The 26614-nt window shown below is 45.9% G+C and overlaps 1 protein-coding gene across 10 annotated transcripts in view; it reads right to left on the minus strand.

Moving 5' to 3' along the window:
- HIVEP3 (HIVEP zinc finger 3) overlaps positions 1-26614 on the minus strand; it is a 114148-nt gene that overhangs the window by 41988 nt on the left and 45546 nt on the right. For all 10 annotated transcript variants that reach the window (XR_008731329.1, XM_055704662.1, XM_055704659.1 and 7 more), the window contains 2 exons: positions 19254-24913; positions 15035-15180 (listed from right to left, as the gene is read on the minus strand). Coding sequence is in view for 9 of the 10 variants with exons in the window: in XM_055704662.1 (XP_055560637.1) it covers positions 15035-15180; positions 19254-24371 (5264 nt within the window). In the remaining variant the exon portion in view is untranslated. The remainder of the gene's footprint in view (positions 1-15034; positions 15181-19253; positions 24914-26614) is intronic.

Below are 26614 nucleotides of genomic sequence, written 5' to 3' on the forward strand. Positions count from 1 at the left end.
GGGAAGAACAGTTTGAAAACGTAACACATGGGGAGTGGAGAACGGATGGAAAAAGATGCCACCATCCAGAGGCAGGATATGAGATCTTTGTAATCAAAAAGAGACAACAGGCAGGGTGGTGCTGAGCGGTGAAGAGTCTTGTTGGTGACAGCAGTTTGCATATGATGTGATAGGGGGCAAGCAGGCAGTGTAAGAGGATGCAAAGAGAGCTCTGTGTAGACAAAGCTCTAGGGAAATTACTTTTTCTTCTATTTTCCAAAATGGACTGAGACAGACCCAGATTGCCACTGTCAGCATGCAGAACAGGATACAGCAAAGGATTTGGATGAGCATCTGATGAATTTTGCTCCTATATATGGACAGGAAAGGTGGTATTCAGGAGTTGTACATGAAGAGCTGGTGAAGTGCAAAGAGCCTACACATACCACAGAAATGCCCTGCACAGAGTGAGCTCCCCAGAGAACAGCAGGAAGGTGGTGGTGTTGAGTGCTGTCATGGAAAGGTGCTGAGAATGGAAAATTTGCAGCACAGCATGTTTTTTCCAGGTTGAACTTGAGCTGATGCTTAGGGCAGGATTCCCCTCATTTCACCTTAGTCATCTCCACGCTGCCAACCCAGGCCAAATTAGCCACGCGGACAGGAACACTCCACAGGCAGGAATACTCTGGTGGCACCATTGTATTTACAGCTGCTGGTTTTGCACATGTTCATCAGAGAAGAAAAGTCAGGCTGCATCACCTGTGCTGCCTTTCCACAGAGCGATCAGTTACGTGACAATGGCAAGCAGCTTGCAGCCCTCTCCTGCCACTGGAGAAGCTAATGCCAACCCAGCAGAAAAGCTGGGGTGCCAGGAGCCAGACTAACCCCCAGGGAATGGGGAAGAGATCTCTGGTCCCACCTCTGAGATGAGCTGCCACCTGGAAGTGGATCCTGACAAGCTCAATATCACATGGCTCACAGACAAGACTCAACCTATTCAGAGTGTGCTGTACCCAGGGAAGTAAAGACCATTCTCCATGTATTTCAGGAAACCCCTTTCTGCACTAACAGTTTGGGATATTTCCCTTTGAAAGAACAAGATTGAAAGATCCCAGAAATCCCTGCCCAGAATGCTTTCGCTCTGTTTTGCATGTGTGCAAGGGAGACTGTCAAATGTACCAGTGTATCATGCTCAGTTTTCCTGAGACCAGAATATATTCATTTTTGTCTCCAGAAAGTTATGAAACCAGCCATCCTTGCTTATCCTATGATTATGGCACTTTTCCCAAGCCAGGGACACACACACAGACTCCTGGGGGTCTCTCAGGTACACATCTTCGTATGGGACATGAGGGCTTGCTTCCAACTAAGACTCTGCTGGAAGACATGCTGCTGCCTGAAGATGATGCGACAGTAAACCCTGCAAGAATGCGAGGCAACTCCTCCTCAAAACCACTCATCTTCCGCTCTCTTAGATAAACATCAAGCAGTAGGAGGCTGCCAACAACCACCAGCACTCGTGGGATCACCATCCAGCTGGGAGTTCCCTTGACAGGTCCATCTGCAGAGGAACTTGAAGCCATCTGATCCCAGGCACAGTTTTTGAACCCACTGCTCCAGATGTGACCTTGGCTGCTGGAGGCTTCGGCAGTTCTGGTGACACGACTCACACTTCTTATGAGACGGCAGGAAGGCTGCAGAGACTGTCTGTGCAAAAATAGCTGGCTGCCATTGCTGCTGACACGTCCTCTGCTCTCCAGCATTTCTGAGCTGTGCAGGAAAGGGACCGTGAAGCCCTCTTCTGAAGGAGGGGGGTCAGAATTAGAAACAATTTTAACTCACTGCTTTTCACTGCAAGAAATAAAAAATGCCCTAAGCTTCTGCAGAGAGACCCAAGCATGTTCTGTGCCCAAGCACCCTGGAGGCTGCTGCGCTGCGCAAGAGCGATGCATCATGGCCAGCGGCACAGGGTCAGGAATTTCCGCGCTGACTCTGCTGGTGAAGCCAAGCTGCGGGCTGCAGGTGTTCACAGTGCAGGACCGGGATCCCTCAGGGCTCTTCTTTTTTTTACAGGCTGCTGCCACCTGCAAGTACCCTTTGCAATGTATTAGCATCTTCTTAATTTACCATCGGCGCTAATGGTACAACCATGCAGTAGGGCCACAGTTCTTGGATGCTGTGAGTGAGCTTCTTAAACTCATACAGTGACACCCATATGTAGGACCAATTTGCACAGGTACAAATAATCATAGTTCTTAATGACTGCAAGGAGCTCTGCCCGTTACTCAGCACCTCGGAAGATTAAGTCCTCCTCTGAGTGATGAACTCAGCTTTCAGATCAACAAATTTAACTCCAGGTTCAACACATAAAGAGCTAAATTCATAATAGGTTATAGTTATTAGTGATACTCTGCAGCACAACTAGCATTTCTCAGTTCCAAAATTCAAAACCATTCACAACCAGCGTGAATAGACTAATTATCCTTTACTTGTACTGTGACCCTACATTTCCACACGCACAGGAGATCTCACTGCAGCTCAGCACTGTAACATTTTGGGAAAGAGGGAAAATACCCACAAGCCAAGGCAAGAACAGAGCCATGCAAAAACCAGCTTCCCCCCTACATTGTACATGGCCTGAGTAAGCACAGGCCCAACATCACTCAGCTTTTTTGAATTCTTGTGAAAAACTGATCATTCTTTAGCCAAACCCACCCAAGGCTCTCTTTATCTCCTGCTTCTTTCTAGCAGCATTCTACCCCTGCAACACCCAACGCAGGGACCTCATGGAGCACAGTGTCCCCCCCAGTGACCGGCTCCAGTTAACTGCCAGCTGCCAGGTCTCTCACCCCATAGCAGCTCTCTTGCCAAGCAGAGGGGCTATATTTTTAGTAATGAAGGTTCACATTTGGGAAATGTTCTTACTTTATCAAAACCAGCTTGCAGGCACAGGCTGCTCTGGCACACTTCAGGCCAATGCTTTGCAGATAACCCCACACTTGGAAGCACCCGTTGGTTTTGTAAGGGGACTGAAATGCATACAGTTGGATTTCAGAAGAGCGGTGTAAGTGCTCAGCCTCTTGCAACCTTGAAAACCACATAATTCTTCCATCAAATAGTTTGTTTAAATAAGAATGGCAAGAAATTCACAAACATTGAAAACCACTGGTTTAACTGCTGATCTAAAACATCTGCAAGAAATATTTGCTCTTTGAAAGTGCCGCTACTGTGCTGCTAACCCAACCAAGAGTTACACAAACCAATTCAATCATGTCTGGGGTCCACAAGAAGCTGGAGCATATAAGAATAAGCATTATAAGAACTTGGCTGCACGCATCTGATTATTCCCCTGTTTGACACACCAAGCCCTGAATAAAGTTTAGAGACAAAAGCACCCAAGAATTAAGAAACACATGAACTTCCAAGAAACTGAACCACCGTGCACAGATGCCAGGTGAACATTATCGGGAGAGTCAGCCAAGACCCTGCCTGTAATCTCCCCTCCCTGCTTCCAGTTTTTAAAAATCTTGTAGTTCTTCAGCCTTATCTCTACACCAGCACAAGCAGCAAAACAACCCCACAAAAATATCTTATTAGGTCACATTGCCTTTTGTCTGAGGTTCTACACATAAAGCAGCATGCAGCTACAGTCAGTCTGGATTTGTATTTTTCAACACATACACATGAATGTCTCACATGGTTCTAAGGAGGGACACCACATCCCCCACCTCCCTTTTCATCCAATGCAGCAGCAGGTCCTTCAGGACGGGGAAATTGCTTTAAGCACTTGCAGTGAGTAACCATGGCTTTTCCCCACTCCTCCATCCTGGAGGAACTGAGCTGGGCTGGCAGCTGCCTTACAGCACTTCATGGTCCAGAGATCATGGGACTCAGATTGGCTACAGCCTAAGATGCATCTGCCTGCAGCACATCCCTACTGATCTCCTCCTAAAAAAAAGGACTACAACTAAAAAGTAGGTAAACGTGTTTTATCATTAAAAAAAAGGAATTATAACTTTTAAATAGTGAAAAGCACCTTGGGAAGATGGAGTATTAAAAAAAGAAAACAACAACAACAACAACAAGTTTATATGCAGCCCTGCCCAGCACATCTTTGCAGCTGGATCCTTGCCTCCAGCAACTTGCTGACTTTCTGAGCAGCAGCAGACTGTTCATTCCCTCTGGTCCTGATGGTCTTCTTTCCATCTGCTCCTGCCACGTCCCACAGCCTCTCAAGCCTCTTCTCCTTGAGCAAGCCCAGCAGCGTCCCACGAGGAGGAATGATCTCACCTTCCTTCCATGGCACTGCACCTCCATCAGTTGTGCAGATGAACAATGATATTAAAAACCATCAAAGATCCAGTTACATGATGGGCTATATCAGGACAAAGCACACAAGCTAAGCTGCTCTCCTTCCAGCAACAAAATGGGAAGACTTGGAAAATCTTTCTTAAATGTAGAGTCTGGCTCTCACAGTCCCACCACTTAAGGATGTAACAGGCTTTACTCAGTTCTTACAAGCATTCTCACCAACAGTATGACTCATATACTAACTTCCAAATTATACAAAAAAAAGTAAAACTTTTCCAAAAATAAAATTCAGAATCCAAACTGGGAGTGGGGAGTGCTTAATTCCCTGATTTTCAGGGACATGGTCCCTCTCTAGGTGAAACACAGTGGGTGGATTTCATGGGATTCATGCTCCCAAATGCATGTCACTTTTCACAAGTCCAATTCAGGCACACTTTACTCTTGGACTTCTATCATTTCCGTCATGTAGACTGTTCACAAGAATGTCACATCCCATCTGTCATCATCAGCATCCTCTGGTGGTCAATACTAAAGAGAATTGAAAAATCAACTGCTACACCTGGGAAGACTAAAAAAAAACCAACATAAAAAACAACAAAACCAAAAAACCACCAAACAGGAATCAGATTAACATCTGCCTTGAGAAGAGACCTGTCTCCTCAAAAGTAACGTTTTCATCATTAGAAAGGGACAGAAAAGGAAGTCCCCAAAAATCAGGGCAGAATTATATTCTCAGTCATCTTCCTGCCACGTACCTAGTGGAATATGGATTTAGTAACAGGCAGTCAGGTCTGGGTCTGTCTATTTGAACATCAAGCTTCTAATTGATTGCACAGTACTTGGAATCTATTAAAGGACTTCTATAAATTACACTTCTGTGTAAGACAGGCTGCCTAGATATGCAGATGTTAAGAACTGGCTAATCCTAAGTAAACCTGGTAAAAACGTTTGCCTTCTTAAATTTTCCACTGAATTAATTGTAGAAACTGTGTCACAGAATCAATAAAGTGACAACCCTATAATCTTGATGTTTGCCACAAGCCCATAAATAGTCTGCGAATGGGGAGAGCTTATTATTCCAGACATTTGGCCCATATCAAGCAGTGGCTCAGAATAAGACATTGTGTCATGCCTATGAATTCAAGATGCAGAAGGACAGTCCAGGTGATCACGGACTTATTTCAGGACTTCACACAGATGTTTTTACATTATTGTTTTCAAGTCCCTGACAAAGGAAAGTGTCCAGCTTGCTTTTTATTAAACTGCAAAAAAATGCTTACTCTTACGAAACTCTTGGAAATGCAAACAGACATGACCGTTACTCACTTGGTGCCTGCATGCGCCAAGTCCAATGAGTATGTAATTTTCCCTATCCTAGGATAATCTCTGACCCTCATCCTCTCTTTCTCTTCACTTTTTTGCTGGCAGGAACTCATACCATTTTTCTCTCCATCCCACGCTCTCCCTCTTTGTTGTGAGAGCTCAGATCTTACAGCCTGATCTGCTCCTGCTTGGATAATTGCAATGTTACCTTCTAACCAATTTCTACCCCTCTGCATTCCTGCTCAGCTGCCAAAATTGTCTGTCTGATCAAATCACGTTCTTCCTTTCCACTGGCCTCCCCTTACCTGTGTGACCAAGGCACTGTGAAATGCTCTTCTGTGTCCCTTCAGCTGCTCATAGATGTCACATTTTCTGCCAGCTCCCAGGCACAGCTCTGCTCTGCCAACTGGACCTGTAATGCCCACTGATGCATTTTGGCCCAAATGCTGTTTGTCCAGTTTGGTTTGTAACTCTTTGGTATAAAACTCCCACCAGCACACAGGTTACATCCTCAGACCCTCCCTGCCTGGGATGACAGTGTCATCTTCCCCATGTTTACCTTCTCCCCCTCTCAGAGTGCGTATACTTTGTGCCTTCACTACAGAGAATGACCCCAGAGTAGTGCATGTAGGGTTTCATGAGCAAACTACACTCCCAGAAATGAGACGAAGTTGCACATAGGTTCAGGGAAGAGGCAATGCTGCAGACTCGTGGAATGGTCTAAACAGCCCCAACAGGGTCTGAAAATGAAACACCCACTACTGTCATCTCCACTTTGCCCACAGTTTTGCAAAGGGATGACAGAGAGAAGTGGGGTGATGGCCAGGGTCACAGATCTCTGGCAGGGCATGGAAGGGGTACCCCAAGCAAGACAGTGCTCCTCCTCTGCCTCTGCAGGGACCTGAACTCATCTTTCCACTGAAGAAGGAAGATCATGCTCTGTCCTACCCCAGGGATGTACTTGCTTGTCAGTCTCAGAGCCTGCAGAAAGGGGCTGCTTCTCTTTATCTACCTGGACTGAGCCTTGGATCTACACAGTGTTATAAGCAAAGTAATTGCTGGAATGAATGCAATTATTAGTATATTTTTAATTAATTTAATGCTACAACAGGACACTGACAAGTCTGGCAGCTGGAGCACCATTCATTCCCAAAAAAAGATACAGCACAATGCTAGCAAGGCAGGCTGGCCCTTGCCGGGTAACCCAGGCACCTGTGCAAGGTATCAAAGACATTTTCTTGCTTAATACTGTTCATTAAGTCTGTATTTTTCATTATCTGAACTGAAAGCAAATGGGAATTCTTGTCTGTGTGTAACCACAGAAGATAAAAGTCCTAGTGAGTGGAATAAGAGGCTGGGAAAACCCTACTGGGAATGCTGGGCTCAGGAGGTACACCATCCTCCACCTGAGGACCACACTGCCTCTGCCCCACTGTAACCATCTCACACTGGGGAAGCCCACGGGTTGGCTGGCTGGATGCTTACAAGGATCTCTAATTAGGAGGAAAGAAATCCCTGCAGAAAGCTGAGCATCCCACATAAGGTCAGATGGGAAACTGGAGATAACATTTTTTTAATAATTGGCTGTGGGAAATGAGCATCAAGCTGCACGACGGGCACCTGCCAGCAGGACATGTCAAGGAAGAGGGCTGGCTGTACAGGCAAAAACAATTAAGGAAAAATAATAAAGAAAACCAGACAACAACCTAGACTAATTCCTTCTGTGTTTGTCAAACTTCCTGGGAAAGCAGGAATAAGCTGCAGAATGAAGCCAATTTGTCAAGTGAAGTGACAAGATACTCAGGAGACGAAACATTAACAATTCCCACCGAGGAATACTAAGGTATTTTAAAGGCATAATATAATCAAGCTTTGGAGCAGGTGAGTTTGTGTGTCCCCTCTCACAAACAAGGAAACTGAAGTGTAGAGAGGAGAATAACTTATCCAAGAGTCACTGTGAGTCACAAGTCCAACATCCCCAAGTCACACTGCTCTGCTCTAACCACCACCGTTCACAGGAGGCCAGGGAACAGCATGTTCAGGAACTGCTCAGCACAAACACAGCTGGTACTAAAGGAAAGCTCCGAGCTGTAGGCACATGGGGATGTCCTGCTTTTTGGAGCCAAGGTGGTGGTGGTGCAGGGATGGCCCAGCATCACCGCACCAGAAGCATGAAAAGCACAGGGTTCCGTGGACTGCAAGTACCTTTCCATCCAGCTGTACCGGGACTGGGATGGTAATGAGATTCGGTCCATGCTTAGTTGACTGAAACATATGCAGCAGGATTTAATGCGGGCTTTTTGTTGTGGGTGGTTTTTTTTTTTTTTTGTACCTGGCATCTGTAAGGGGCAACCAAAGGAGATAGAAAAGAGTAGACTCAATGTGAATGAGGCTGATTCGCATTGCATGGATCCTGGAGGATTCAGGGATAGAATCAACTTACAGGTTGCAGGTGTTGTCATAAGAGCAAGGAAAATAGAAAGTTCTTCAAGCCCTGAGTTCTGTCCCAAAGATACACCACTTGGGATCTTGCATGATGCTTCAATAGTGATTATACAACCAGAAGCTACTCCCAAGAGAAATTAATAACCTGTTTTAAAGTTAATAACTCCAGGTTATTTCTATATTATACAAGGTTACTTATACAAGAGCTCTTGGCACGCAGCACCATCTGCTGAGTGGCAGGTCCGGGAACTGGCGCCGTTACAGAGCCGTCCTACACTTTCCCTCCGAAAGCAAATCTGTCAGCTCTCCCAGACACACCAGCTCTTATCTAACACATCTCAGCAGCAGCTCAAAGCAAACAGACAGACTGAGGTGCCCAAAGCTGGAGCCAAGAAAGTTACACCTTTACTTGCCTGCTCTCTGCACTGACTCCACCTGCAAACTTCTCCCTTCCCTCCTCCTGCGTAGGCAGTTTCCTGCCGTCTGCCTTGCTGCTCCTGATCCAAGCAAAGATTTCCTGAGCACACCACTGACAAGAACAAATTTTTCAGCTTGGCTACTCCCTGAGTTGCCAGGGGGATTTTTTTTTTTTTTTCAATTGAACCCAAAATTAAAAAGAAAGAAAAATCCAAATTTTCATGAAGACATATGATGGGGAGAAAAAAGCATTTGCTTCAAGCTGAATTGAACCTTGTCTTCACAGTAGCTTTTAAGTATATTTTAACATAAGAATGCAATGATTTTCAAAGCAAAAAGTACATATTCCTTTCATTTTGAAAATATTTTTTCTCTAGCTGCTATTTTTCTCTGCTGCTATTCCTGAATGTATCTTTCAAGCTGCCTTTCTCACTGCCTGCAAACCTGTCTCTTCAAACAATTTCTCCTTTCATCTTGTCAGCATCAGTAAAATTCACAAATCTGTCCTTCCTTAAATTACCACCCTGTGTCTTGTCTCCTTTGGATTGTTAGCTTTTTAAGCAGAAAACTTGCTTTGCTTGTGCTATGAAAAAGAAAGAGAGTGTAAACGTATGGTGCTCAACAGAGACCTTATGTTCTTTTATATGGGCACGAGAAATGAGGCTTGTCCTTCCCCCTGCACAGAGCACAGCACCCAGTGCCCATGAGGATGGAACCTGGTGAGTGTGAGCACCATGACCCTTCGAGCTATCCCCCAGCCCCCTGGGCATGGACCACCAGAAAGCCAACCTCTTAGAGGGAAATGGAGATTGGCTACTTTGGTAGGGATTCCTGGAGAGCCGCCAGTACCTAACACGACATGTCTTTTTTCATATGAGCATAAAAAAAACCAGGGTATGCTCTTCCCTTTTCCCAGAGCTGGTTAATCATTTTCAGCTCTGCCTAGGCACCAGGGCTGGCCCTGGTAGTGCCAAAGCCAGCGGCATGAAAGCTCTCCTCTCCATTTGGTGTAAAGTCCTATCTGAAAAACAAACACACAATTTCGCATATAAGAAACACTTTTTTCTTTTTACAGGTTTTTTACAGAAGCAGGATAAGCACCTGTGCACAAGCTGATGCTTCAGACATTAAACATCATGTTTCAGAGAACAGCCTGACACATGCAGGACCAGATGTCCCGCAGGGCTGTGCAGCCACAGGGCTGCCCAAATGGAGCACAGCAATGCCTGTTCAGCGCTTCTCAGGACAGGGAAAATCCAGCAACAAAACCCCATGAGATGCTCAAATTAATGCCAAGTGGTCAGTCTGGCACCACTACCTCAACAGAAACATTTTAACACCAATTTCTCCCTCCTGTGCAAAGCAACCTGTCTCAGGAAAACCCCTTTCACTTAAAAATGCAAATTACAGGCATTATTTCCTTATATCTAGGAACAAAGTACAGAGTAAAATATTGCTGTTTACCACCAGCCCTGCTTTGCAGAGATGTACGCCCATGTGGGGCAGTGCCCTGGGCTGCGAGGTGAGCCCACCACCAGGGTTCGGGCAGGTTTGCAGGTAAATGAGGGAGCAGCAGCCGTTCACCCGCGCTGGCACACGCGGCAGCTGGATGTGCTGCAGATGGGGGCTCACTCGGATTCCTCCCTTGCTGCTAAAGCGCTTGCTGAAGTTAGTGTCTTTGGGATAAAGAATGACTTCTCTCAAAATAAACACGGTAAATTCTTAGAACTCATCTAAGCAGCAAAGGAAATCCCCTGACCGAACCGGGTCCGATGCAGAGTTACACGCTGAGAAACTTTGCTTGTTTAACAGAGAGGCTTTCTCCAGGGTAATAAAACTCTCACATTGCTGTGCCAGGGATTTTCCATTAGGTGTGTGTCAGCGGGTGGTGGGAGCTGCAGTTTCTGTGGCCAGTCATAGAAGTGGAGTGAGATCACCCCAGAGAAGCCAACCACAGATCCCAGTGAGTCCACAATGGCAAGAACTGGGAGGATAGCTGGGGGAAGGGAGGATTGCATACAGCTAATGGGTCCCCCAAAGGTTTGGTGGGTTTTTTTTTTTCCATACACATCCACTAATTAGCAGTCATGTTCAACTCTGACAACACGGTCCCAAGGCTTCTCCATTTTCCTTCAACCAAGGGGAAAGTCTCTCGCTAGAGAGGCCAAGTTAGGTAGATGTAGAGCTCCCTCATCTTCTCGCCTGCCCGAAGCCCCAGAAGCAGCCCCACAGCATGGAGGCAAAGGGCAGCGCCACACAGCAGCCCCTGCCCCTCCAGCCCTGGGGGTCTCCAGGGAACGCAATGGACAGACCATGCTCAACTCCCCCGTCACTTGTACTGTACCAGGCAGAAGCGGCTTTGCCCAGGCTCAAGGGAGCAGTGATTTAAGGTAGGGGTGCAGGACCTCAGTTCAGAAGATCCCATAGCTGGTGAACCTGCAACTCTCTGTTACTTATTGATGAGGACAAAGAGCAAAGGACTCAGATTCATATCTGAGTCAGACCAAACCAATGCCTAGAGCAGCCTCGGTTACAACAGCACTATAAGCATCTCCCTCGAACGATACACTACATCACCATGGCCTCTTCTTGCTCATGTGTGGATTTGTACACATGGGATAGTGTGAAGGGGATGTATTTTTTAAGGTGCGAATGCAAGGATACTCAGGTCTGCAGCCATGAGGTTGCAGCCACACACTTTTTCAAAGAGAGCCTTCCTTTTGACATAGTTTTCAAATCACATAACCCTGGGCTGGGGATGTCGGTTAAGGTTAGTGGCCTTTAACCTTCTGTATCTTAGTATTGCTTTCCCCACCAGTTACAGACAGCCGTCCTGATGGGCCCCCTGAAAGCCCAGAGAGTTTGGCTATGAAACAGAAGAACATACATTGACTGTACCTACCCCACTACTATCAGATTTCATCATGGTAATGCTAATGCACAGTAAACAGGCAACATTTCCCTGACAAGACCATGATACCATCGCATACCTCACTCTCAAATCAGGTCAATACCAATCTACAGTTTCATGATGTAAGATTTCAGAATGGGCCTGGTGCCTCCAAAGTACCAGAGTGGATTGATGAAGGTGACACAGAGCCACCAAGGAATCACAGCACTTCTCCTGAAGCAGTACTGGCCAGCTTGACATTCAAAGGTCATTTTCATTGCTCAAAACCACCACAATATCCCTCAGGACAAGTCCAATGGATATTTGTATCAATTCCTTCAGGAGTACAAACACTGACCTGGCTGCCTAATGGCGTGGCTCTCCCAGACACAAGCTGAGGAGACTGTGCAGCGCCCAGCCTGTGCGTGGGGTGATAAACGACTCCCACCTCCTCTGCAGGCAGGTACATGCGGTGTCCCAGTGGGGTGGGGGCTAAATGCTGGTTGCAATGGAGCTATATGCAGTCTTAAAAAATGTCAGGAGTGCAAGTAAAAAGCCACTGCTGAAACTGCATATGGAATGACCTTAAGACTTGCTCTCTAAGAGAAATTTGCTCTTTAAACAGGAGCCCAACAGAAAACTCTGCGGATCCTGTCTACAGTTAACTGTGGAAAAGTCAAGGCAGAAAGACCCACACACTCCTGCAGTCCCCAGGAAGCAGAGGCACAATACAAAGGGACTACAGGGGGCCAAGGGAGGTAGATGCTCCAATGGCTGGGTAACTCAGCTGGAGCCAAACACCTCCCACCACCCAGGTCCTTTTGACAGCCCCAGGGGCCACCACTCCACATCCTGAGATGGCACCACAGGAAGCTGACTGACATTCTTCAGGGAAGGAGTGATGAGGGAAAAACTGAGCTTGAGCACACCCCATGCATGGCATTGCTGAGCCTGGACCCTACACCCAGGTACGAATGTACCTCAAGGCTCAAGGAATCTGCAAGCTGTTTCCAAAACACTTCCCAGCAGGTAAACACAACAAAGCAACTATCCACCTTCACGGCCAGGCAGGAGACATCTTCAAATGGGAGAGACTTTGCAAGGGAAGCCAAACTGCCCCACCCACTCCGAGAGACTCTGGCAGGTTCATCAGTTTGTTCCTTAAAAATGGGCACTGGGTATAATGAAAGTATGAAATCTGTCTTTTCTGGTCTTCTCTGAAAGCCAAGAAATATGATTCCAGCCAGCAGGCTGGACAGCAGCAGGGAAAGTAGCGAGCTGGTCCTGGCAGTGCTACAAGCAATGTAACAACAGGGGAAAGGCAGCTACAGGATTGATGGAGCCAGGAGACTGTGTAGAGGGAAAAAGCAAGTGTTGAAAATGGCAGTGAGAAAGGCAAGAGCTCTAAAGAAATAGAAACTGAGGGGAAGAAGGAGCTAATAAAGCTGCAGCAAGTTCACCTTTTGTGAGAACACTTGCATTTCTTTACAGTCTCCCTCCTTGGTTGAGGCAACAAAGCATGGGATGGCTCCAAAAGATTTGAAACCAACTGCATCCCACTGGAAGGATGGGTCCAGCCAGAAGCAGACCATGTGAAACTAATAAATAAGGGGGAAAATGAGACAAGGAGGAAATTTTCAGGAGGCTGGGGGTGGGGGGAAGACAGTGAAATAATGTCTTGAGAATGACGCACTTTTTGTAAAACATTTTCAAGAGATGGCCAGGAAAGGGGTCTGATCCTTTCAGTATCTCGCACAAAGCACTAGGCACCATGCAGATTCATCTGCAGGCTTGTTCCTCTACTGCAAGGAAATATCCTCGTAGATATAAGCTGCTGAGGCTGAACAATTTGACATGAGAAACCTTGCGGGAGCTAGGCACGGACCGCCAGGTATGCACCAAAGCACCTCGGGAGAACAGCCTGTCTTGCCTGACCTCTTAGCAGTGTGTATGGCATGTAATTTAGATATGAGATTTATTTCTGTGACATGGTGTGTTGCATTAGTGCCTGTGCTTGGTGTTAAACAGCTACTGTATTCTGTCTCACATCCAGAAGGACGGCTGCCTTAGGTCAGTGCTACAGGAACTTTAAAATAAAACATAGCATACGTTCAGAATGACTAATACATTCCCTGATGCTGGCTTACATGGAACATGTTGAAAAAGTTGCTTTATTTTGTGTCTGTTGTTTAGAAAACGTGACTCTGCATCCGTTGTGCTGGGCTCAGGGACACAGACAGCTTCCCCATGTGAGCACAGGGATGTGGGGATGCAGCTCGTCTTGATGGGGAACAGTTGGGGAGCAGCCAGCACCCAACACCTCTCCCCAGGGAGCCTCTGCAGAGCTGCTCTGCGAGGGGCAGGGTGACTTTCATTCATGTTAAAACTGAGCCTCTTTCACCATGTCTAGGAAGGAGCCCGAGTCCCCCTGAAACGGCCACAGCTCTGGGAGAGCCCAGCTGAGGGAAACTGAGGCTGCTCATGGGCTTTAGAGCAATGAAACCCAGTGCGCAGTTAGCCCCATGGCCCCTGTCTGCTACAGGAGGGTGATGGCAACACCCCGAACCCATCGTACCCATCCGTCTGTAGCTTTCTTGCTGTTTCCTGGCTCCCTCCCTCAATCACTTTGGTCGTACCCATCACGGGTCCGCACTCCTTTAGCTCTTTGCGTTCCCCACTCACTGCTGACAGGCATCTAAACCTGCACTGGGTGCACAGCACCTGCATCTGGGTGGGAGGTGAGTTTTGAACAAAGCAGCAGGTTTCCTTTCCCAAAGGAGTATTTTAATTTTTTTATTAGCTAGTTTGATCATTTGTTAACGAAATATTTTTTTAAAAACTAGCAAACTTCAACTAGTAACAGCAGAAAACCACAACTACTGACTAATTAAAGCCTTTTTCTTACATACAAAAAACAAGACCACCCAATGGCAAAAGCAGAACTGATGAACCCTGCTAGGGATTTCTTACATGTCTTTGGCCCCCTCTGCAACACACAGGAAGGATGATCTTTAATTGTACCCCACAGACATGCTACTTATTAGCTGATTGTTTATTTTTGAAAAGATAAACAGAAGTATCAGACCAGTGCTGATTTACTGAAGAGTACTCTGAATTATCTGGAGCTGAGAATTAAGATATACATCAAATTTAGATCTTGCATCCATTCTGGTTTGAGCTACTTTGGTTGGGTGGGATTAAAATCACATTAATATAATCCTTCTTTTCTCCCCCACCCAAACCCCAGGCATCAGAAAAGATCTCCCCAGATCCTCCTTGTAATGGTAACAACCATCAGGAACATCATTTTCAGAAGGTGGCTCTGGAAGGATTTAAAAGATACCGAGCACACTTCTGTCACATCAGAGACAGCTACAAGATGCATTTGTGCTCTTCAGCTGTCTTCGCTCAACCACCCGCTCAGAAAAGATATCGAGGTGCTTGCTAGCTTAAACACAACTCAAAAAAAGAAGAAAATTAATGCAGTCCAGAGTATTTACTGATCTTGAGGGCCAGTTTTTTACAGTGGCTGTGGAAAGTAAGCTGAAATCCAACCATACCTGGACTTCTGCTCACCTCCACATGGCACCTTCACTGACTTGCCATCATTGTTATCAGTAACTCCTATGCAACTGTAACACAGAAAGGGAAATAAAATGAGACACTTACCCTCCTTCAAAGATCTTGATCCTGACTGGCTCCCCTCTTTTGGTTACAAGAGCCTCTTCTTCCAATTTTCCTCTTTTATCCTCTTCCTTCTCAGCTCTAGTTATATCTTTTCGACCTTCATTAGAAAGGGGCGAAGGCAAATGAACCTATCTCCCCAAAAGAGCAAAACAATCAATGATTACATACAAAATCACTCTAAGACAGACACAGACCAAACAGCCTCAGAAAGAGACAGCAACCTACCGCACATGCTGCTCCTGACAGCTAAGTGCAGTAATTAGGACATCCTCTCAACAGCCAGGGCCTCTGCTTCTGGATTTTGAGCCCTGCTGGTTATGTTATATTTACTGTGACTGCTTACAAGTTTTTAAATCACCCCCTGCATATGGTGGCTCAATATTATCCAGTTCTTGCCAGCTGGAAAACTGAGGCATAAAGAGAAGTGTCTTGGCTGGGGTCACTCTGAACATGTGGTAGAACCATAGGTCTCTGTTCCCAAATCCACTGCTCTGTCCTTGGATAATCCTCTCTCTATTATATGCATCTACAAAGGTCTAGAGAGGAGGCATCTGTAGAATTCATATATTTAACCTCAACCTTTGGGTTTCCCCCACATACACGCACATTCACACAAATTTGGACTTTAGCCACATAAACTTGATATAAATCTCTTGACAGTCAAAGCTCTCGGGCGATTTCCTTTCACCAAAACTTGGTTGCCAAGGGCACAGCACAGAGAAAGCCACAAAACCAACAGGAGAAAATAACCCTCAACCTCTCCAGATGTTCCCAGGGTAGAATTTGTTTTTTCACTGTTAAAATTGCCACCCCTTGTTTGGACCAAGGTTTAAGTCATGCACTGACATCTCAGCTAGCATATTTAATGTTATTTGTTATAGTATATGGACCTAAACATTACAGCTGCCTCTCCAGCTCTGCATGATGCCAGGGGAGCTCTCCACACCCAGAATGAGATCTTGGGACATTGCCCCTCTACGACCTAACAGCACAACTAGCAGGGGCCTCCAAAGCTCTGAAAGAGGACTGCAGATTGCCTCTCACCCAAGTGCAAGAAGATCTTTGAAGTTCAACTGAATTACCCCTGTCCTGGCTTTATATATAATTTATGGGAACAGATTGAAGGCATTTGAGAGACCAGGGTTATGAAGAGGGATTTTGGTGTGAACGAAGCCAAAGAACTGGCAGAAGTCAAAAGCAGAGCTGGTCACCCTCTACACTTCATAGTTGCTGGAAAGAGTGGCAGCTCTCAAGGGTGATTCATCTGCCCTACCTTAGACACTTATCTTAAGGGAGGATGAATCACACAAGAGGTGCCTCTTTGTCTCCCATGGTTATAGGGGAAGCCAAAGAGTGATTAGCTCAAACCCAGACTTGCAAAATTCAGAGGGCTTTAACCTGGCCTCCACAGCAGCCAGCTGCCAGTACTGCCCTTAGATTCTCAGCAGGAGAAGAGATGGACTCACTGAGATGTAGCTTTACAAAACTGAGGTCAAACATTTCAAATTTTCCCAGTAATTTCAGAAGCTCAGCTCGGAGCATTACCTGCACCCGGGACTGCTCTTTGCCCCCGGAGCCAGCTCGCGCAGATGATCCCACATCCACACCACCAGACCGACCTAACCCTTCCTAGGTCCTCCTGGGAATGGTCCCTGTCCTGTCCTATCTCCCTAAATGTGCCCAGGAACTGCTCAGGAGAGGGCTATCAGCCCAGGACAGAACAGTGCCAGGAACCAGTTTCCAGCAGAAACAGTCTTGAGCTGTGTCTCTGGGCATGGAGACATCTGTGCCCAGAGGAAATCAGTGGCAGGAGACACACTGAGCACCTTCAAAAATTAGACTTTGGCCATTGTCACTTCACCTCCTGATATGAGCTACATGCTCGTAAAAATGCTAGTGATAACCTTCCCAGTTCAGTCCCTTATTTACTGAGGAATACAAAACAATTGACTTGCTAGATGTAGCATGAGGTTTATTTATTGCAGCTTTTGAAAGCACAAAACATAGACAGATGAAAGGCACCAGAGAGAGCCAAAATCATACAGTCACTACTATCCCCTTTTACAATCTCATTTAATTTACAAAGTGTGCAAGCCCAATACAGTGTAATTAGCCATCCCTACATGCACGCTGGAGCCTACAGTCACTTCAGAATTGATCTGCTCAGTAAATCCCACTGGTAATTTAAAAAACAAGCCAAGTTTGTAGATTGTATACACAGTACTACTGCTTGCCGGTAGCTTGCTGCATGCATAATTGTACAAAATATTTGAGTTTTTTTACATTTTCTGTTGTGTTGACTGACAACTTCTAGTTACATCAAGAAGAAAATATTTAAGAAAAATAGCTAGAGCAGAGTTCACTGAAGGTTGAACTTTCAACCTCTGATTGATGCTACTGCTATGCAGCTCCTGTTAATCGCATCTTCCTGAGTAACCAGCAACGCTGCTTCCTAATCTGTGCTAGTCATAGGCTTTTTAAAAACTAAACTGAGGATTTCACTCCTACTGATCGTCTAATCAAAACCTATTTCTCTGCCTGGCATGAGGTCAATTTATCTCCACTGAAATTACCATAATTTCTGCAAACCTCACTCCTTTAAGCAGCAGGAACTAATGTCAGAACTAACATGAATTTGGCAGGACAAACTCTGACTTTTGCAAGCTGTACCATGAAAACCTTAGCTTCTACAACCAGTCAGCTTTTAAGTTTTTTTCTGAAAGGCGTTTGAGTCTTTTGAGCAAATGCATGCAGTGAAATATGTATTTTGATGAGTAAGGGCTTAACCATTCCTGTCCAGAGCTTAACCTTTAAATTCAGGGTATGAGGGTCTCGTATTTCTGAAACACACACTTGGTGTGCATTTTAGCACCATGTCAGACAGCAAAGCTCAGAGGAGCACAGGCACTTCTGTTGGAGAAATCAAGGATGGTATGACAGATAAAATCCTTTGAAAACGAGTGCATAAATATCGAGCATTAGCATGGTTATTGCACTGCGCAGGTAATTGTCTGCTCCTATGTCCCTAGAAATTCTGTCTTTTGGATTTCTGCAGAAGAATGGGAGAAATGTTGAATAGAAATAAACATTTATTGAATCAAAGTGACTCTACTGTGTATTTTAAGACATATTTATAAGCAGCAGCTGCAGCAGCGATTATGGTAAATTTAATATTCAGAGTTCATTTCATGATACAGAAATAAAATGAATAATCCATCAATATAAATTGACTTGAGATGAATATCAAATTGCAAAATCTTTAGAGCAATTCTGTTTGCTAGTCTACATGAACACGATTTGGATTAAAGGGACCTGCATGGTTCAGCATTAACCAAGAGGGGAAAAGTCTGGCCTCAAAATGAGCTACATAACACTAAGCAGCTACCAGAAGTGTCTCAAAGACTTCTCTGCCTGGCCAGTGCCTTTGGCGAGCTCTGCCCCTGTGAAGCTGCTTGCCTCGCTCCCCTTAACTCTAAAGGCCAGGTATAAAATACCCTTAGATACCTGCAAAAGCAGGCAGACAGCTAAGGACATGAACTACATGGACCAAACACCACGTGTGTTTTAACAAGACACCACATCTAACCTACTGAGGCACTTCTATAAATGTCACTGCATGCCTTTACACTTCTTTAGGGGCCTAGAGTACACTTGCAAATCTTCCTTTAATATTTTTAAATACTATAAGCATGCCTCTCCATGTTCATTAATGTGAGATCAGCAGATGCACAACCAGACAGAATCCCATTTCCCCAAGGTAATCCTTTTTCATTTATAACATGCAAAACGTAGGGAATTATAACAGCATTTATTAAAAAAAAATAAAAAAGAAAAAAGTTGTAAAGCTATTTGAAATATCAAGACAAATGCAAATCAAGACTAATGCTTTGTGCTTGAGCAGTGGCAGTTCATGGTGTGGTGGTGATTCCTACATGTTCTTTTGATTACAAGGCAAGTAGAAACTGGAGAACAGAAATATGGCACATTGCCTTTGAGCAGGCTTGCCTTTTTTTTTTTTTTTTTTTTATTACAGGGGGTTTTCGCTTCTTCATTCTAAAAGTTTCACTGAGAACAAATGCTTACCAAACTGGGAGAGGGATGAATAAACTCCTACTAAACTAAGAATAGCAATTCCCCGTCCCTTGTCCCCCTCTTCCCATGTATCCAAATGGATGAGGAGAAATATATAGGATTGCATTACCTCGGTCATTTTTGGCTTCCTGGAGCTGGATGGGACAAGCCTGCCTGCCTCTGGACGTGGAGCAGTAGCCATGGTGTAGGTTTCCTTGCTCACCTTCTGCTTGGACCTCAGGAGGGACAGGGCTGCTTTAGTAGATATACCTGGAAGGTTAGGATTATACAAGCTAATACACCAGCTGGCATACACTGAAGACCGTCGATCAACTTGCTGGATATGATTTGGCTTTATGTAGTTTAAATAGCACCAACTGACATTAGTGGTTGTGTGGAGACTGGGGAACTGAAGTACCTTCTTCATGTCTGTACCTTCTCGAGACTTCATTGCACTATGAGTGACCTCGGACAGAGGTGCAGCGCTTGCAGGGTTTGGTGGAGACTGCTCCACCAGTTCTTTGGAGTCTTCTTTCTTCACGGGTTGCAAAGATGCCTTGCTGAGGAACTGCTTGCCAGCTGGCTGCTTATACTCTTCCAGTGCCTCAAAACTTGGAGAACCTGAATGGGACACAGCTTGCTGCAAAGTACTTGGGATTTCCTTTGGCTCTGGCTGCTCTAAAGACAAACTAGGTGGTGTTTCAACTTCGACCCTGCCTTGGCTTTCTGCAAGAAAGTGAGATTTATCCTGCTTTTTCCCTTCCTCTATTGCACTGGGTGGCTTCACCACTTCCAACTTCTCTTCTGCTTCAGACACCTCCTCCTCTTTCACTCTTTTCTGTTGTTGTGTTTCCATTGTCAGCTCCAAACTTCCAGCTGGAGAGAGCATCCTTTTGCTTCCGCCGACTGTTGATGGGCCTCCTTCCAGTCCGAGGACGTTGTCTGATGGGGAGGTGAGTGGCATGTAGCCTTTTCGCTCTGGTAAGGGTAAGGGCACTCTCAGATAGGGGCTCTGGAAAATGCTCCTTTGATCCTCCGTGATCATCTGTGCCAGATCGAAACCTAGTCCATGAACATCAGCGCTACAGACTAGGGTGCCCTTGGGCTGGCGATCATCAAATTTCGGGAGGACAATAGAAGAGGAACTGCACTGGGACTGCGTGACCAGGATCTGGGACAGCGTTGTGTACATTGCGCTCCCATAGGACGGCATATTTGTCTGGATGCGAACAGGGACAACAAGTGACACCATTGGGTCTGACCTTGTAGGAACGACGAGCTGAGATGTGGACACAGACACCGAAGGACTTGTTGTGCACGTCAGAGGGTGCAACCTACTGTCCGAGCCATATTCTGTGCACGGGGAAAGATTGGAGGTTCCTGCTGCTGGGAATATACTGGATTTGATCTGTGGTAAATGTCCACCAGCTTCACCTGGCAACTGGAGAGCAAACTGGGACTGAAGAGGCAGAAAAAAGGCTGAAGGGATCGGTGAGGAGCCAGGGTAATGCACTGGCAGGAATGAAGGATGCTGCCTGAAGGGCATGTCGGCAGGGTGTGACATTAACGGAGGAGCGATATGAAGCGGGCCTGGGTGGATGAGCGTTTGGGGGAGGGGCAGTGGTGGGCTCTGAAATATGGAAGGAGGAATCTGGGGCATGGTGAACTGAGCAGAGAGGATGTCGGACATAGTGTGCGCAGCAAAGAGCTCCGCAGACTGCCCGGGCTGAGGCAGGAGGTGCTGGTAGGGAAAGATAGAAACCTGCGGGGACATGAACTGCTTTTCATGCAGTGTTAGCTGTGGTACGGGATGGTGAAACACTTGCAAAGCTTCTGTGTATGGCTGGGTGTATGCTGGCGGAGGGCTGTCTTTTGGCTGACTCTTTTCACTAGGGTAAGTACCATGAGACGGCAAAGGGGATGAAGATGTCAGCTGATGGGGCAGACTTGTTGAAGGAGATTTACTTGAAGAAGGAACGGGATCTTCTGTCTCTGGCCGGCCTGCTGGGGTTGAGTCTGGCTCATGCTCTGGGTGTCTGCTGAGGGATGCTTGCCTGACCAGAAAGCATTTCCTTCTCTCCTGTGGAGCTGAGGAGGCTGAAGGGCCGGGGGTGGAGGCAGGAGTGGATGACAAGCTCCCATAGTCAAATGATTTACTGCGGGTCTCTGACATCTGGGAAGGATGTGACACGTTCGGTGTCTGCTCAGAAGCAGATCTCCGCATTTCCCTGGAATGATGATGGTGGCTTGGTACCATCAACATATGTGAGCCAACACCAGGCGGCTTTGGGTGGGACTCGGAGGGCTGGCTACTTGACTCGGACTTGCTGTGATCTTCACGATCGAACGAGACAGAGTGGCTGGAACTGTGGGATATGCTGCTTTCCTGACTTGGGCTTCGGGTGAGAGAGACTGATTCAAAACTGGACTCTCCGGAGGACTGAGCCATTTCTGCCAGCCGCAGCCTCTTCTTTTTCGGTGGGAGTTTCTCCGCAGGGAGCTGAGAAAGTGTCTGGCTCCTCTGCGGCCACTGAAATTCCTCCGTTTTCTCTGGCTCTTTTGGAGGAGGCTCCAGCTCTGTTTCTGGTCTGTCAGGCTCTTCAGTGACCAGAATCTCGGGGACCTGGATGTTGGGCTGGCGTACCAGCTTGGGCTGCAGGGAGTGAGGCGGGCGGCTCTGCTGGGGGGGCGGCTGAGAGGAGTACTGCGACAAGGGTTTGTCTTCCTCCAAGCTGCTCGCCTGCTCGATAGAATCAGACTTCTCAAAGGAGCTCGTATGCTGGATGACAGATATCTCCTTTGAGGTTGTTCTCCTCTCTTTACCCTCCGCACTTGAAGCCGGTTTGGTATTCCTGGGATGAAAGCTGCCACTGATATCAGAAGGTGTGGATTTACATGTATCTGCTGGTGACTTAATGGATTCACGGGTCAGGTTTAAAGCGACATCAGATGATGCTGGGTTTGCAAACTGAGTTGTTGGCCCAGCACTGGAGGAAGGAGTGTCAGACAACTCGAAAGCTGGAGGCTCCTCGTCATCACCGAGACTCTTTTCCTTTCGCCTCTTTCGTAGTGGGGTGAGCTCCAAACTGCTCCCTAGCTTGTAATGCATGATCTGGGGCCATGTGTCAGGATCCGCAACACTTTTCTCAGTCTCTGAAGAGGTATGGGAAGTGGAAGAATGAGGCTTTGAGAGCTGCAGTTCTGAACAGTAGTATTTCTTATGGGCTTCGTAATTGTCCCTTTTCTTATAGCGAGCACCACATATGTTACACTCATACATGAACCCTTTAACTTTCGGACCCTTCCGTGACTTTTTGGTAAGATCGCTTTCCTTGGTTTCAGGCTCCTCGGGAGGTTTGGAAACAGTTTCTTTGTTCGTGGAGCTAACCTCCTCTGAGATGTATTCCACTCCCAAAGGTAGCTCAATAGCTGGTTGTCGTTTTAGCATTCGAGGATGCGAAGAAAAAGCTTGACTGCGGCTTAAGACTTCAGGCTCCATGATGTGATCATCAAATGAATAGCTACCTCTAAAGGTATGTGGGGAGCTTATAGTGCATGCAGCAGAAGGCATTGAGTGGCTTCTTAGGAGAGGCACTGTCTCTGTGGCACTGTGGGATTGCTGAAGTGACAACAATGATTGTTCGGGCTTAATTTTTTCACCGTGGGATGTCAACACTTTTGATGCATCCAACTGGCTACTGGAACCAGACTTGATATCAAACTGAAACGGTTCCCTATATACACCAGACTTTGGAGATTCAATGCTGCTACGTCTAGATAAAGAGCTTCTTCTAGGCTTAACGCTATCTATTTCACTGGTATCTACAACAGCTTCATTAATTGTAATTAGCTTAGTGATGTGTTCAATGACCTGTGTTCTAGGCACAGATAATGGTACCATACTAGGTTTCTCTTCGGTAGACAAGTGTGGAAACCCCTGGGTTGTGTTTGCAGCTAACGCTGCAGTCCTTTGCCCAATCCTACCACATTTCCCAAAAATAATTTCTGCATAAGATTTTGCATTAGTATTTGGTGGGCTGATCTGCTGCTCCGCACTTTCTGATCGTGAGAAGTAGCCTGACTCGGTACTCCCTTTGCTCCCAGGGCTCAGGAAAGCTTGTTCATCTATCACCTTCTTCCGTTCGCTTAAGCGGAGTGCAAGCTTCTGCTTTATAGTATGGGTATCTTCAGATTTATGGCTCAGAGCATGGTCTGACGAGGGCTCCACGAACTGGCTGCTGTCCTCAAGAGATTGGGACATACTGGAATGAGACAATGAACACCGGTCATGGCTGGAGCCTTGGCTCCCCCCACTCAGCAGGCTGCTGGACAGCAGGGTGTGCTTCCGCCTCGGCGACAGCTCTACTGAGTGGCCTGACATCGCACCCGTTTCCTCCTCTGAATCTGTGCTTTCTCCTTCTGTTGGCTCTTCGAAGTCCTCCCCACCAATCCTTTCCATTTCCAAGCTCGATGGATACATCTCTGCTCCGATCCCTGAGGCCAGCCCAGCTTTTATTCGATGAGCATGAGATTTCCTATGTTTATATAAGTTGCTCTTAGTCTTAAAAGAAAAGCCACATGGAATGCAAGGGTATGGCCTCTCACCCGTGTGTGACCTGATATGTTTTTGGAGCACACTTGGCTTCGCACAAGGCCTGCTGCAGTACTGGCAAATATATTTGCCTGGCTTCTGAGGTTTCTTTTCCTTCTTGTGCACTTCCTCAGCTTGTTTTAAGGAAACTTGTGAAGGGCGAGGGATATAGACCTTTTGAACAGATGGCATGTCCTCTCCAGGAATGATTGGTGAATGGGAAGGTAGGAGCTGGCCGTGGTGAGAGTGAAGCCCAGGTGATGAAAAGGAGCCAGAGGGACCTGGTCTTACTGGATCAACTAGCTGCCACGTGGGACCTTCGAGGACATGTTCTGGTTTCCCAGGAGACATAAATGCTGGTGACAGTGCGTGCTGCTGAAGCTGTGAAACGTGGGGAGGATGCTCAAAAGAGGAAGGCTTAGGTTGCTGCTGATGTCCAGTCTTCTCCTGAGACTCCTCTCTTGGAATCGGCAAAGAACCAGAAAAGTGCTGCTGCGATATGATATCTCGGAGAGGGGTTCCTTGCGAAGAAGCAGAGCTGCCCTGGTACGTAGCTGCAGATGAAATACTGGCTTGGAAAGCCTCTCCTTTGGGAAGCCTCTTTCTTGGACTTTCCTCAGCCTTTTTTGTGCTCTTCTGGCTTTGTTCAGGATCCATGACCTTAAAAGGGTCTTTGAATGCTATTTCGGGAAGGTTTTGGCAGGCTTCATTTATGAATAATAAAGGTCTCTTCTGTAGATTCCCTGTTTTGCCTGCATTTGCTATGAAGCTGGAGCCACCAGGAGATGGTTGTTGATTTAAGATTTTACTAAAGTGTCACTAGTTGCTATTTGATTCAAAAAAAAAAAGTTTCAAGGTCAATAAAGTTCACATTGGTAACACATGACAAACTACTTCAAAGAGAGAAATTTTTCCAAAACTTTTAGTCCAAATATTTTCCTTGTGAACTTGGTTAAGGCTTTAAACCTTGCCATTTTATTTCAGTTGACAGTGGCAAGCCTTCAAAGTCAAGATGCAACCCACAATGTGTCTCTTGTTTGTTATGCAAACCTTTGAAAACTTGAGACTTTAGTGCTCATCTCATAATGATCTTTTTTTCCTGTGCAAGGAAAATAACACTGAATGGTGTATGTCCCCCTGTGTCTTCCTTCTGTTCCACTTCTGAGTTCAAAAGCCTTGGAAAAGTATTTCCCACATTTCTGTAATTACATCCAAAAGAAAACAAACAGGAAAAAAAATTACTTCAGCATTTGTATTTAAGTAATTAAACACTGCTACTTCCATAGAGGATAACAGTAAATATTTTGCACAAAAGTAATTCAGAATAACTGACTGAATGTCTACCATTCATGAGACAGTGCCATTAAAAGTAATCTAAACATACATTGTACTAAGTCAAACCTCAGGGACTCATGCTCAGTTTAATGCACACACAACCTGGCTCTGCAGCAGTAACCAAAGACAGTAACTTGAAACACAGACAGTTTTGAAAAATGTATCAAAACAGTTTTAAACTTGAATTCCTTCTAATCTTCTGCAAACATTTATGGTTTTACAATATGATTATGTTTCCCTTCCAAACAGACTACATAGTAAGGGTGCCTAAATACAAAGCACTGCCTAATGTAGCACATACATTCACTGACAAATAAAAAGCAAGTCTTTTCTGCATAAAATCTGCTCTTAAGCTTGTAATAATCTTCAGTGTCATTTACAACAGCAGGTAAAGAGAAAGAACACACATGCTTTTACCCAAACCTTGCCTCTTTAATTTCCTGCCTTTTGTTACCAAACAATGTTGCAAATCCAACCTCTATAGTGTGCGTGTATTTTGTCCGGGCAGGATGTGAAATTGGCTGTCTGGAAAGGGGAACCCTTCTTACAGTGAGTTTGAATGGGTGGCTCTATTAAACCTACCACCCTCGTCAGCAAATATAGCTGTTAATGAGACACTCGGAAAGGAAATTCTCTGATTCCACTGCAATAAGACAGCATTACCAAGAGATGGAATAGCAAATGGGTGGGATACTCCTAAGGAAAAAAGGACGGTGCTCTTTAGGTGAAGTAAATTGATACATGTAATTTACAATGAGAAAAGAACTATCGCCTTTCTTTACAAAGCTATTATCTGCCTTAGGGTGCAGTGCCTTGCTATGACAGAATGGCATCAGTTTAATTATGGGAAATTGCTCATAGCTCTGCTGCTTTGATCCTGTCCCATGCAGGGGGAGGGTGTGTGGCTGCGGCTGAAGTGTAAACCCAGCAAAACAGGGAAGCACAGGGGACAGGTTTCAGCTGCACAATGGTATGACTTCATCTTGGGGAGCAATGGTGAAGAGCCAGCAGAAGAGGTTGGTTGCGTTCAACATAAAGTCCTGCAAGATTACCCACTCCTTAGTCATTCCCACAACCCTGTGGACCCTCCACATTCAATGAGGAGAGAGAGAAATGGAGCATAAAGCAACTTTGATTTTGCAGAGTCTCAAGATATGACAACACCCTAGGACATATCATGACCAACTAGACTTTACAAAAGTGGTTAAAAACTGCCTATTCTTTGGACAGGATTGTTTTCACCTAATCTTAGAGGGCCAGAAGTCAGGGTTCGAGTCCTTAGACACAGCTCCTTATACTATCACAGACAGGCAGGTGCCGATGAGGGACCCAGCGGGGGCAATGAGTCCCACATTAAGGTCCCAGTTCAGTGAGACTGATTGCCCTGAGATGTCAGCTCATATTGACTGGGTTCATGGCTTACTTGGCCAGTTGTGGCACCCACATCTTAGGTGAATATACAGAAAATCAGTCCTGTCATTAAACTTCACCTTCCTTTTCCTCAAATATAGGCTCTGCTCCTCTCCAGCATGAGCTTCACCTCTTCCCAGGACCTCCAGAGCACC

Source organism: Falco cherrug, chromosome 3 (assembly GCF_023634085.1).
Source record: "Falco cherrug isolate bFalChe1 chromosome 3, bFalChe1.pri, whole genome shotgun sequence".
Lineage (NCBI taxonomy): Eukaryota > Metazoa > Chordata > Aves > Falconiformes > Falconidae > Falco > Falco cherrug.